General features: G+C 38.8%; 1 protein-coding gene across 1 annotated transcript in view; it reads right to left on the bottom strand.

The window, feature by feature from the left end:
- Nucleotides 1-2,581: 2,581 nt before the first annotated feature.
- The window catches only part of NHS (NHS actin remodeling regulator), a 348,656-nt gene continuing 336,768 nt past the window's right edge, over nucleotides 2,582-14,469 (bottom strand). Inside the window, exons 5-9 of the mRNA XM_054581103.1 lie at nucleotides 12,753-12,945; nucleotides 10,004-10,135; nucleotides 6,041-9,022; nucleotides 5,623-5,749; nucleotides 2,582-3,257 (exon numbers count right to left, since the gene is read on the bottom strand). Of these exons, the coding sequence (XP_054437078.1) occupies nucleotides 2,648-3,257; nucleotides 5,623-5,749; nucleotides 6,041-9,022; nucleotides 10,004-10,135; nucleotides 12,753-12,945 (4,044 nt within the window). The 3' untranslated portion in view covers nucleotides 2,582-2,647. The remainder of the gene's footprint in view (nucleotides 3,258-5,622; nucleotides 5,750-6,040; nucleotides 9,023-10,003; nucleotides 10,136-12,752; nucleotides 12,946-14,469) is intronic.

The raw sequence follows: 14,469 nt of genomic DNA, 5'->3' as shown, positions 1-14,469 counted from the left end.
GAAACTCTGCTATAGATTTTTAGAGTAAACAAAATAAGTAAAACTATAAGGGTTAGTTCCATGATCATTACATACAGAAGGTATTTTATTGCCTCACAATTCAAGTCAATATGTATTTTAAAATATACATGGTACCATTACTTAAATTAATGTCAATAATAAAAAGGTGACATTTATTAAAGCCAATCATGTTTTCTATTCAAGATTTAGAATCACTTTTAAAGCCCACATACCTTTACGTTTAAAAACCCCTAACTACACAAAGCCATACTGCAAACGAACTGCTTTTATGAAAATTACAAAAGATCACCTATTGTGACTGGAAATGACTGTTTCTTATCACATTTGTCTAAAAACTTTATTTTTAAAATTTTGCCAAGTGTACTTTTCAAAGCATGAGAAAAAGATATTCATGTTTCCATGTGGCGTCAAACCATGCTGGTTTTCTTAACTAATGGGTTCCAATGAGAAATGATGGTCTGTTTTGCAAACCCCCAAATATTTTTCTTTTAATAAAAAGTATAACACTTCGTAAATGTTCAAATGTACCCTTTACCAGGTAGCTTATCTATCCCAGCACAAGAGTGTGCGAGTGCACACATGTGCACACACATACACACATTCTCCCTCCTCTACCCCGCCACCCTCAGCACCCATTTTACATACAAGGATGACGAGAAATTAAGAAACACAATTTGATAGTGAAAACAAATAGTAGAAGCCAGACTTATTTTTTCTTTCCAGACAAACAAACAAAGAAACAACCCAACTACAATCAGATTCTCTAATTCTCAATCTGTAACATCTTAGAAAGTGTTTCTTTTGAAAGACAGCATGTTCTTAGACCAGGCTTTCTCCTTCATTTTGCATGAATTAAATCAAAACCACAACCCCCCTTTCACACATCCTACTTTCCCAAATACCACTTGCATAAGCTTAAAGCCAGCTGCATATCAATTTCTTGGTAACTCTGGCATGTTCTATCATTCTAATTGCATTCTATTCTTTTATAGGCAATCTCCCTCTTTAGTTCTCTCCATTTTCTACCTTCTCCCATTAAAAACATATTCTAAGTACATAACTGCCTATATTTCTGACATATTTCAAACATTAGCATCAGTTCATGTCAAAATCAGAGGTGTAAAAACTATTTGCAGATTTAAACTTGTAACTACATTTTCTTTTCAGTTTTAAGACAAGAAAATTCAAGTAATTTCAAGTAATTCAGCTTGTTTCCCTGCCTTCATTTTATCAGAGCACTTGCCTGACATTTCCTTTCCCACCCACCACCCTTCCCCTTTTGCCATCAAGCAGATATAATAAAATCAGACAAAAACTCAGTTGCATGTAGCATTGTGAATCAGAGCTGTTCCCCATTCCCAGCTTAACAGTGAATATAAATAATGCATATATGCATACCTATTTCCCAACTACATTGTTCACAGTGTCATCTCTGTTAATTTTTAGGTAGCACGAATCTCATCAGCACGGAAAGAAGCTTCACTGAAAACTCACTGCAGGTATTCACTGCTAAATCAACAGCTCTGTGGCATGCTTATGTTTTATTTTTGTTAGTTAAAGAACCTGGAGCTAATTGCTAGACTGTTTAAGGAGTTTTAGGATTATAGTAATCAGATTATGACTGTTTATGTCCCCAGTAGCCTAATATAAAACATAACCTAAAATTAACTAGCTTTCCCTACTCATTCTCTTTAAAGCAATCCACTGACAAATTAAAGTTTAAAGGATACCGTCAAATGCTGTTGTTCAGGGCTTTGTGTTGACAATGATAATTTCTCTCATTGATTAAAAAAATCAAAAGCATGCTTTTCATTCTGTCCAAATTTCCACATGGCAAATCATAGCCATATGATTACTACTATTAGCTTGTTTGGTGCTGCAATTTGTCACAAAAATGGTTAGGTCTGAATTCATTGGTTTAAATTAATCACATTTCAGTATATGACCTCAAGATTTCCTTTATTTCACCAGTTTAAAATTCATATATGAGGTTTATCACTTAGAAATCATATTGGTGGACATTTAAATATGGTATTTGATATGAAAATGGTATTCACAGAATACAATTATTACACTTTATCTGTTGTGTTGTATAAACAGTTGGTGTGCAGTAGATAATTTGCCACATGTCCACTCGTCATTGATAAATCTATTTACACATTTTTATCAAAAATATGGTATTTACATGTGTGTAGTTCTTTCTTCTAAATTTTGCTTTAGTTCATTTTAATGTAAAAAAATACCAAACCTCCAGAGTAATTTCATCTTCTTAAGAATTATGACAGTGAGGGTTGTTTTCTGAATAGGCAGCTCTGGGAAAACTTTTTTTCTAGGTTTCATGAAAAGCGGACATTTTAAAATCCTATATTATCAAAAGGAATGGCATTGGGTAAATCAAACTAAGCTAAAGGAAAATATGAAAGACAGTGCAGCTACTTAAAAACATGGAAAATAATCAAGAAAGACCAAACCACCTTTTGTTTCCCCAGCAAATATTTAGAAATTCATTGGTAGTAAGTGATGGTACCCCATGATGTGCTGACTTCTCCCTAACTTTCTGTTCTATTCCCCCATCCTCATATGACTAAGGGTATTCGCCTTTGACAGCCAGCCTGGCACAGAACACCTATGTTGAGCTCTGGGAGGATCGGTCATCATGTGGGCTCCCATCAGAATTTTCTGTCTCGCCCTCAGAGATGGCCTGCATGGGCGCGTTGTACAGCCTGCAGCGGACACTGTAGCGGCTGCTACTGGCCACAGGGGGAGCCCGGGAACGTCCAACCCTTGATGATGCTGAGGTGGCAAAGTTCTTCGAGGAAAACCCTTCTGCATTTACTCTTGGGGAGCATGGAGAGAGTGGGGACAATGCCTCGGCCCCAGGTACCCCCTGATGGACCTCATGGGTGCTTTGTGGGGACTCAGCTGTGAGCTCCCCAGGAGGTTTAGGTAGGATGGGACTCTTCAGGATCTCAGTAGCAGACATGCGGTAACTGGAATCTGAACGACTGCCTTTCTTGAGGAGTAACAGCTTAAACTCTTCGTTGGATGTGTTGGACTTTTTAGCATTTCGGTAGATGAGGCCAGGAGACCTCTGGCTGTTCTGGGTGGTCACATTGCTGTTGGGTGAAGTGACAGAACCAGTGCTGCTACTGCTACTGCTGCCAAGTGAAGCTCTTGATTTGCTTCGAACGGACATGTCCCCAGAATCTTTTCTTCCAAGTACTTTCCTCTTAGACCTTTTAAGAAAAGGAAGAATCTCAGTCCAGATACATTTTTAGGAAACTCAAAGTGTTAAGTCACATTCACAGATCTCCTTAATGAGCATTTTGGTGCACCCTATTTGATTGGATACCAAGTATTAGGGCTATTAAGCTGAGGAGTAAGATACAGTCCTTACCCTTGTAGCACTAACAGCCTGAGGGAAATTCTCTGATAGCCATTGGACATAAATTAGGTTCTGGAAATGACCACTTTAAATAATTAATGTGGAGGCTGGAGGTTCCAGAGGAAAACTGATTTGGATGTTTTAGTATAAGAAAATACTGCTGTCTGACTCCAGGGGTGTCCAAACTTTTGGCATCTCTCAGCCACACTGGAAGAAGAAGAGCTGTCTTGGGCCACACATTAAATACACAAACAGTAATGAAAACAAAAAAGTATCATAATGTTTTAAGTAAATTTATGATTTCGTGTTGGGCCTCAGTCATAGTGATCCAGGGCTGCATGCGGCCCATGGGCCCTGGGTTGGCCACCCTTGGACTAGATGGTGAAGGACTGTAGATTTTTATTATTAAACCTCTCTCTGCAATTCAGATAAAATGATCTGATGTCTGGGGTTGGCTTCCAATACCAGAAGAGCAAAGTAGATGGATCTGTGGATGGGACAGGATTAGCCATAGGTTGCTGGTTAACAGGCTTGGGTGATGGATGTGTGTGTGTGTGTGTGTGTGTGTGTGTGTGTGTGTGTGTGTGTGTGAGGGTGAGGTACATCACACTACTTGGTCTTCTTTTTAAATTCCTCCATATAAAACAATTTCTTAAATAAGTCAATCCATTTTGGGCTGCAAGTAACATTGTCCATAGCTGCCTAGGAACATCAAAAGTGTATTGATCAGTAAGCCAACTTTCTGTGAGGAGCTGAAAACCTAAACCACACCTAGAGATCTTAAAGCTCTGTACACTCTAAGTTATCAAGAAAACAAAATCATTCTTAAGAAGATACAAATAAATGGAAGCATATACGATGCTCATGGATAGGAAGAATTAACATTGTTAAAAAGTCTATACTACCCAAAGCAATCTATAGATTCAATGCAATCCCTATCAAAATACCAAAAATACCAATTTTTCACAGAACTAGAACAAATAATCCTAGCTTTTATGTAGAACCACAAAAGACCCCAAAAAGCCACAACAATCTTAATGAAAAAGAATAAAGTTGGAGATATCACACTACCTGATATCAAACTATTCTCCAAGGCTATATTAATCAAAACAGCATAGTACTGGCATAAACAGACAGACAGATCAATGGAACAGAATGGAGAGCCCAGAAACAAAGCCATGCCTATATGGTCAATTAATCTATGACAAAGGAGGCAAGAATATACAATGGGGTAAAGACAGCCTATTCAATAAATGGTGTTGAGCCAATACAAAAGAACCTATGCACCCCAATGTTCATAGCAGCACAATTTACAATAGCCAAGTGTTGGAAGCAACCTAAATGCCCATCAGATGATTGGATCAAAAAATTATGGTACATATACACAATGGAATACTATGCAGCAGAAAGAAAAAAAGAACTACTAAACTTCGCGACAGCATGGATGGAACTGGAGAGCATTATGCTAAGCGAAATAAGCCAGGGGGCGAAAGATCAATACCATATGATCTCACCTATAAGTGGAACCTAACCAACAATACAAAGATGCAAGGAAAATAAGACCAGCAACACTGAAAGGAAAAGAAATCAACAGAGACAAGAGGGAAGGAGGGAGGGGGGGCGGGGAAAAGGAAGGGAAGGGGAAAGTCAAGGAACATATAGCAAGGACTCATGGGCAAAACCAAAGGGGAAGAGCTGAGGGAGGGAAGGAGGGAGGGGGCAAGGGAAAGAGGTGGGGGGGAGGCAGAGACAAATGTATTTAAAAAGTAAATAAAAAAAATGTTTAAAAAAAAAAGAAAGAAAAGAAAAATGATCCTTGAATATTCTTGCCTTGTATAGCTATAGGCTGAAAGAATTATAATAAAAAATAATTTTCTATAAAAAAAAATTTAGAGATTGCACTAGAGTGTGAGCTTTCTCTCTCAGTTACTTAACCTAATTGTTTTTCAAATAAAAATTTGTTCCAGAATGTCTTTCCTAGGAAAAAAACATCTTCCTTCACCAGTTCTTAGGAAAGTCTCAATTGAGGTCAATCTAACTATATATAATGACTCATATTTCCCAACTTGAATACAAGTCTGTCAATTAGATTTAGAAATTTTTCTTTGCTTGATTTTGTTTTTTGCTGAATGTATTACAAGTACACAAGGCTTTCTCATATTTCCATTTAATGAGGAGCACCATAAAAAGCAAAACCTTTCATATTGTTGCCTCACCTGTGAATGACTGCAAATAAATCCTCAGTTGTTCGAGGTTTGTTTGGAGACACAAACACACCTTCCACTTCAGCCTGAGAGTCTTCACTAAGTGGTGAAATCACAGAGTCATCATTTGGTGACGATTCTTAAATTAAGAACAAAAGCATCTTTAGGAGAAAGTTACCCAGCGTATTTGCTGTGCTTTACTGACTCAGGGAACAAATAACAGTTACTTTACTGCCATCTTTAAAATGCAAGAGATATCTGCCACAGCCTAGTCCCTCAATAGCAAAAGCATATATTTCAATTGTTTTAATAAGTGTAAAGAAATAGTGGAGGGAACCCAACACCCAGGACTCTACCATGTTATGGGGAATGTAAGAAAGAAGCATTTCAGGAAGTGCCATGAGACCCCTATCCATAGTGACAAACTGACCTTTCAATGAAACCTCATCCACACTTCCTTGGGTCTCCTCTGCTCTGCTGTTATCAGAGGCACTTTTGGCTGAAATACCTGAAGCAATATTTTCCTGCTCATAACATTTTTCAGGGCATAAATTTACAGTTGATAGCTCTGCTTCATAGCTGATATTCCCAGGCACTTTGTCATGGTGGCGGCTCATCCCAAGTTGATGCTTAAGTTGACTGCTTATGTCTGTGGTTCTAGTTGGTGAGTTTGACTGAGGTGTGAGCACATCCACAGACTCAGGGTATGCAACTTCCTCCTGATCTACAGAGGATGCCTTCTGGACTTGTACTAGGGCTCCATCTGGACCAACTCCATATTGTAGTATTTTACCTTCCAAATCATTTGGGTGGGCAGTAGAGACCTTCTGAAATCCTTCTGTGGGAAAGTCACAATTTTTACTTGGTGTGTTTTCTGGAATAGGCTCACTCTCCACATGCATTTGGTCTTTTGTGATACTTGAATCTAGAATATTGTTACCAGCTGAGGTTACTGTTTCTGGATCACAATGATTCCTCATATCAAAAGCACGTTTTTTTTCTAACTGTAGTTTATCTGGTTCCATCTCAACTGCAGAAGAATCTAAAAAGGACAACATGGTGTCTTCAGTGGAGTACTGACGTGATACTGATTTCTTAGCTATATGTGGCCTAATCTTACCTGGAGACAGGACAGCCATTGTGAGAGTGCTTTGCTCTAAGTAGGGGAGTTCCATATTGTTGCCTTCTTTTTGCTTAACTTCTTCAGACTTACTGATGGACCTAAGGTTAACAGATTTCAGGACTGTTGGTGTAATTGCAAGGGATGGTGGAGGATTCGACCTCAGTGTTTCCCCTACTGTGATCTGCTTATTATGACTAAAAACATGCAGTGGGTTACGATGGTGGAATGGTTTATTCAAGACATGAAGAGCACTTAGGTCAAGATGGGTAGGAGGTATAATTGGAAGTTCAAGATCTTTACTTAGTGACAGAGCTCCATCTTTTAAAGAGGGTTGCTGTAATGAGGATTTCCTTTCTGGGACTTTCGGTTTTCTTTTGCTACCTCCAGGAGACAGTGGACCAGAAAAGAAAGCTGTAGGGAATGAGGATGTTGGTGTTTCAGACTGGCTTGAGTAGCCACTTGATGGAGATGCTAAGCCAGCCAGCTTTTCTGGTGAAGCCAGTTTAAACTCACTGTCAACAGAAGGAAGGGATGGGGTTGTAGCTCTTGATTCTGACTGGGATGTTTGGGATTCAGAGCTCTCTGGAGATTTGATGCATTCGATAACTGTGGTACCCGTAGCAGTGCTTGAATTAGATAAAGATCTGTAAGGATCATTTGTTTTCAAGTCATTTAGAAGCCAGAGGTCTGCATAGTGAGTTGATTCAGCACCTTCATCTTTGAATGGTGGAATATCTGAGGTGTCTAACTGAGGTTCCTTAATACAATGTTCATTCTGGTTAATCCAAGAAGGTTCCTGCTTGGTGGAAAGACTGGTATTTTCCATACGAGAAGGTGTGTTGGAGAAATCAAGGGGCAGCTTCATTTCCCTGGAACTGTGAGGCAGGAGCTGGCCACCGCTAATCTTTGGTTCTTTCTTCTCAGAAATGTCTGCATTTCCATCAGACTTCCTCAATGATGAGCTCCTTTTAGGTGGGGTCGGCTTTGCCTTTGGTTTCCTGAAAGAGATGCTTGGTCTCCCCTGCCTTCTGTGGTCTAAGTAGTCCTGCCAGGCACAGTCCGGAAGAGTAGAAGGAACTCCAATGCCCTGGCCATTCTCTGGGCCCAGGGCTGCATAGTGACAGACATAACTCTTACTACCTTTGAGACCACAGTCAAAGTGCATGGAGGTGTAGTATCCTTCTGTGTCCACTGAAAAGTGAGAGCTAGTGTCAGCTTTGTCTGATGGAGACTTCTCCAGAAAGCTGTCGTAAGTTGCCATGCTTGTGAAGCTTGGGCAGCCCAGGCTGTCTGCCTTGGGGCGTTCAGGACTAAAATCATGGTGGCAGGAGGCATCGTGATGGTGGTGTAGGTAATTCCACTCACTGTCACTTGTGTTGCTATTATTGGGGTCATCCAGAAGATCTGCCACAGTGGAGGTAAAGGAGTTTGCCCGGTGGCCTCTCACTTTATCCAAGTGGTCATTGTACTGCTCTGTCACAAAGACACTGGCATCCTCATTAGCATGAGGGGCCGTGTTTAGTGACAACTCCGAGTCACAGTGTGAAGAGCCAGTGAGGGGAGGAGAAGCTGCAGGAGGGATTGTCTCTGAGGTCTGTGAGGGGCATGTGGAGCTGCTCCCACTCCAGTTGCCACTGGATGACTGGTGGTCATCTTTCTGGTCCATATGGCTGCTGAGGAGGACACCAGCTGTGGAGATGCAGTGTATGGGGCTCCCGAAGGTGTCTGAGTTGGAGGAGATGTCACAGCTGCCAGAATCAGCAGCCATTCGGGACAGACGTGACCTCCCTCTCTCACTTAACTTGTGCTGGGGGCTGTGAAGATGTTGAGAACAGGCTAGGCCCAAAGCAGGCTGGTGGTGTTCCTGGGCACTTGGGCTGCTGGGGACCTCGCTGCAATCATTAGGGGTTCTTTCTCGGTCACCCACAAAAGGCTCCCCCTCTTCATATGCTGAGGGTTTAGGACCAACTTTGGGCTCAGCATCTCCGCCTCTATTGCCTTCCCGGGGAAGGCTCCGCGATCTTGTGCGGCTGCTGACTGCAGCTGTGAACATGGTGTCACCTTTGTCTGCCAACGCAGAAATGTTGCCAGCGGAATGTGAAAGGGAAGCTGTAATGCTTTGACCCCTCTGAGCTCTGATTCTCCTTCTGGATGGAGCAGCAATCAGAATGTCCTCAGTTTGGCACTCTGAGTCCCTGGTTCCAGACCTCCTATTGACAGTGTTGGAAGGGTCTGGATTTGTGTGCACAATCACGTTCCTTTCCCTGGCCACGGGTGATTCATCAGAATCTAGGGCACATGGAAAGCATAGTGAGATATTTTATATAACAGCATATTAACACATTCTGAGAGACACTCACAAATCTGGGCACTGGCATGCTGGAGCTTTTTCTTACAGAAAAAAAATAGCATATAAAATTAGGAGAATTTGAAATTCTTTGGGCAATCTCTCCATCTCTGCCCCCCGCCTCTCGATAGATAGATAGATATAGATATACACACTATATATATATGTATGTATGTGAGTATATATACTGAGAAGATATACTTTTAGATATTTTGTTACTTCTCTCTCTCTTCGATATCAAAGTACTTTGCCCTAATAAGTGACTACTATTTTTGTAAATTAAAGTATTTTATCTTCTTGGCCACTGTTAATTTTTATTTCATAATATAAACACAATGAAATAAAATCTTAGAATTCACTATAAGAAATAAAAGTCTTATTTATAAGAGATGAAAAAATAATAATAAACATAGGGAGAGATATCGTAAACACATTTAACAGAAAAAAAAACCCAAAAATGTCATCAAGGATATCATGTTATCAATATTCAATATTTAATTTAGTATGCTTGAGATTTACCTTTTTCAGTTATTAATATCATAAAATACATCTCTCTTCAAATAAAGGTATACTTTTCTAAATGAATCTTTCATTGAATCTTGTTACTTTTCATTCCTAATTTCCACCTTAAAAGAACTTTTAAAAATTAGCAAAATTCGCTGAAATTACATTTCAGCCATAAGACCTGAATGTATGTATGTGCCTAAATCTATAAGATCAAACATTCTCAGTCAACAACAGAGACTTAAAAAGTAATACCACCTGGCTTGCTAAACATAAAACAAATATACTCCATTTCAAAACCTCTACAAGTTATAGCATTGACTTTTTTTATAAGAAGCTGGTTAAAGGTCAGCTTCTATTTCATCTCCTTAAAATTGGAACTCAACAGAACATCAACGATTAACAGTTTTATACCACACCTATTTCTTGTTGGACTCTTCTGGGGATACCAGAGATGGTTTTCCTCCTCCTCAGCTTTCGTCTCCGCTGTAGTACAGATTGTGAATGAACAAGAGAGCAGCGTATACTAGCCTCTCTGTCAAAACCAACTCCTGCAACCCACAAATAAATCTCATTAGCTGTTAGAAATGGCAAACACATTTTCATTTGCTTGGAACACAGTGATTTTTATTGAAGTAAAGAAAGAGTTTGGATTAAGCCTGTAAACAAATATAAAAGAGCCCTTATTCAGCTCTTATTTAAATTATGCTGCAGTACGTTAAGCTTTACTTCTGAATACAGCTCTCCAGAATGGCTTGCACTGCTGAAAGTAACAAGCAAAGAAGGAAAATCAAAAGAATGAGGAGAGAAAAATAACATCAAAGAATAGCCCTCACAGAGAAATGACTTCTGAAGGACCTAAACCGTTAGTTATTACTATTTACTGCTCTATTTCTGAGCTCTCTGAAGCTGATATCTTTGCACAGTAGATCCATAGCCAAGATGTTAACTTGAATTAGTTCAGCTAACATATCTTGACCTACCTCTTCATTAAAAGATCTTTGTGAATATTTTTCTCCTCTACTCACTATATGCTCCCTCCCACCAAAAAATACACACATGCTGGGAGGAAACAACAGCCTAGAGATTTTTTTAAAATCATCATGTAACTCTGTCTACTTTCTTCTACTGACTAAATTGAACACTTTTTGGTTTAGCACCAGTGTCTTATCACTATATAATAATAATAAAAGGCAGTCCCAAGTTCTGCACTTAAGTGGATCTACCTTCTGTACCAACTGTAAATAAAGCTGTCTTTACAACATGTGTATGTTTGCTTTAGTAAATGGTGGGGGGAACTATGATACCTGTTAGTTTCTCTTTCCATAACCACATTATACACACTACATGCAGTACTATCCAATCTAGAATGCTGAGGGAGGAGGCGAGAACCCAAATTCATTGGGCATAGGCATATGCCATGCATTTTTCAGAGTAAGCTTTGCCTCAGGAAGCCGTAATAACAAAAGTGCTTTGCAATTTGGGTGTCTCATTATTTATCCTGACTGTTAAGCATGGGGCAGGATGGCATGTTAAACTTTGTTCAGTTATATAATGAAGCAGTTTGAGTTTTGCTTAGCATCACAATGACAACAGTTTGTAGAACTCACTTTGAGAAATCTGTATGAGCTATCGCATGATAAATAATTACAATATTATCAGAGGATTTGTACTAATGGAATTTCCCTTTCTTAATTCCAATAAAAAATTAAAATCCTTCATTCTAATCACGATAATTGTAGAACACATGGCATACAGACAGACACTTTGTGTTATATGGGCATAATCAACAACTTGCTAATTAAAGCTCTTGAAATCAACAGATAATCGGGACTTTAGTCTGAGAGTTCCTGAAATAAAGCAGAAGGAAAGATCTTCCCTTTTCCTGAATCACAAGACTCATAATCAAAGAACTAAATTTGAAAACAAGATTTTACATACAGTGCCATGAAGAAAGCACCTGTTGCTAATAATCAGATGTCCCTAGAATGGAAAGTTAGTTTACAAGGATGCCAAAAATGATCCATTTGGACAGCTGAACTCCCCTACTTCATCCCATTTAGATTATGGAGATCACATAAAGTACACATCCCTAGAATAACTTATCCTACAAGTTGAGTAGGTCATCAGGAAAATTAACCCCAAGCTCACAACCAGCTGGACAACTAGAATTCCTTTTTTTTTTCCCAGGGAGTTTCGAAATAGCTATGCCAGATAATCAGGTCATCATTTGCTCCCTACTTTATGTGACAGAAATTTGAGCGAGGTTAATAATACCTGTGTCCAAAATGCATCTCAAGTAACATACAATCTTTAGTCACATGGTACTAGGATGAAAATCAGTCGTAATATGGCCATTTTGAAATTTTGAATATATAAATAAATTAAAATATAACTATTAGAGATGTTTAAAGAAAGCCCAATAAAGAGATCATTTAATTTTCATCTTTGAACGTTAGAATATTTCATAACATTATTTTACTTACAAAGATTACCATATTCAATCCTGGAATTTACAATTGCTGCCAATAAACTTTTCCAGAAAAGTCTGGAGAGCCTTGCATTCATCCTAGACTAATATTCACTCTCAAAACACAGGAGGAGGAAAGCAGAGTGCATGAAAGACAGGTTTGCTGGCTTTAGAGGAGAATTCAGCTTTCATCTATGAATCCATATACTTTTAGGTAAAAAAATCCCTAAAATCACTGCAGAATTCTAAACAATATTTTAAACAAGCCTACCTTAACCTAAGGAAACATGAAAACAGATTTTATACTTGGTCTACAGGATCATTACTTGCAGTTTTAGGAATCCAGAGTTTGCTGTTTTCTTTCTTGTGGTGCCATGCATCATTATCATATGATTAATCACTGCTGCTTTCTCAATTATTTCAGTCAGCTATGGCCAAAGAACTATTTGGTGACTTTTTTTAAAAAGAAACTGTCCATCATTTACATAACAAGCGGTCCAATGAAACACATGCAAATTGATGTTCAAAACCTGACAAAAGCATATTGAACATCTTCTGGGTTGTATCCTAATAAAAAGTTATTACTTGTTCACAAAGATGTATTCTTAATTGGTGCTCCCAGCAGCACAGCTTTCGAACATATTTAATACACAGAATATTCTGACCCGACTGCCCCTAAGAAAAGAACAGAACGATACCAGTAACATTGATGGGAATAATGCAAGAAGAAATCACTTGAGCATCTTGTTTCATCTTCTCCTCTGGTGTTGGGAGAGGTAGTGCTTTGCTCCAGTTGGTCTGCTTGTCCAGTGTCGAGGGGATATTGTGTACTGGGTTTTTCGGTCTCTGCCCTAACATGACATCTGTATCTTCGTCCTCAGGGGGATGGGACTGCAAATGAAGTACATTCAGACTCAACCACACATATTTGGAGTTTCACAGTTTAGTTAAGAAAGATTTGGTCAGAAAAAGCTTTTAGGTCAAAGGAAGTATTCCTAGAAATAATTAGTAAACACAACTAATTGAAAGTTGTAATTTCAATAGTCAGGTGACACAAAAGGAAAAAACGGATTTAATAAACATGCTTTTTAGGTCAAATGGAATTAAGACAAGAGACAAGGTAGCCAGAACTCCACACTGAATAAAAATGTGTCTCTAATCCAGTGAGAGGTAGATCACTTTCTCTTTATCCATCTCTCCATAAATTCCTATTTAAAGTCTTGAGAGCCCTAGATGACTAGGGTCAAAGGGAGAATATGATTTGGATGCCTATGAAACATTTTGGAAAATATGCCAGAAAACTTAGAGTCAGGAGACAGTTTAGAATACATTATCTGAAGGACAAACCAACCTAATCTGAAAGGCTGGATTAAAACACAAGGAGTTAACCTTACTGCAGGACTATGGCATTTCTGAATTACATTGTAAAAACATTCTATGCATATGGAAAAGCAAAAGTGAACAATCTCCCCACACCAACTATATTAAAAATATAAATGCTGTTGGGGTGGATTCAAGTAGGTTTCTTTTTTTCAAATTCAGAAGACTAAAACAGTCCTTGTTTATTTTCTTTCAGCTTTGCAGTGGTAAACTTTTCTTCCAGCAGTGTAGTTAGATGTTTTGATGTCTATATGACATTTGAAAATTCTCTCTCCAAACCTTTGATAGATATCAATATTGTCTAACTTTGATTTCAGGTTTGGGTTCCTAGCCCAGATTATTAAAAAGGCTCCATCCCAATTTTGATTTCAGATTATTAAAAGACCTAGTTTTTGCTACTGATGCTGGTTTTATTTCTTTCTACAGTTTGGAGAAAGGTGGGTATTTGCAGAAATAATTTTTCCTCTTATTCCAGTTAGATTTTAATATTATGTCCTAAAATCAGAACCATTAAAAAAAATTTTCTCATCCTCAGATTTGGAAGCATCATGCCCTGTTGACTCAAAGGGTTTCACATATTGTCAAATGAATTGTTCTTAAGTCCCCTTAAAGAGAAGATTCCAGAGCCAGTTGTTTAAGCTCACCCCCAGCATTTGCTTACCTTGTCAGGATATCTGCAAATCCCCCAACACACCTAACAGGATATGATTACCCCTCCTTGGGAAAAACGTGTTTGCCATGAACGTTTTAGTAAAAACATTGCAACTTTCTTTCTCTCTTCAGCTTTTTATTCCCAGGGAAGCACATAGCTCAAATAAAGTTGGAGCACAAAAGACTTTGTTTCCTAGGTAACTTCCGAAAAGGAAAAAAAAAGTTTGCTGCATGCAGTAAGAGAGACAGAAAGGGGCAGAGAGCGCAAGAGCTGGAGAGAAACCCCCACCACCAGAGGCCACATTTTGTAGGCGATTCCTTCCTTGAATAACAATGGACTGGGAAACAAAGAAAGAATAGTGACCTGACTACAGGCTCTGACCA

The sequence above is a fragment of the Pteronotus mesoamericanus genome, unplaced genomic scaffold (assembly GCF_021234165.1).
Source record: "Pteronotus mesoamericanus isolate MK-2021 breed Mesoamerican mustached bat unplaced genomic scaffold, CSHL_Meso_final contig_65, whole genome shotgun sequence".
NCBI classification, from domain to species: domain Eukaryota; kingdom Metazoa; phylum Chordata; class Mammalia; order Chiroptera; family Mormoopidae; genus Pteronotus; species Pteronotus mesoamericanus.
The sequence above is the reverse complement of the archived record's forward strand: the minus strand, read 5'-3'. Positions and strand labels throughout refer to the sequence as shown.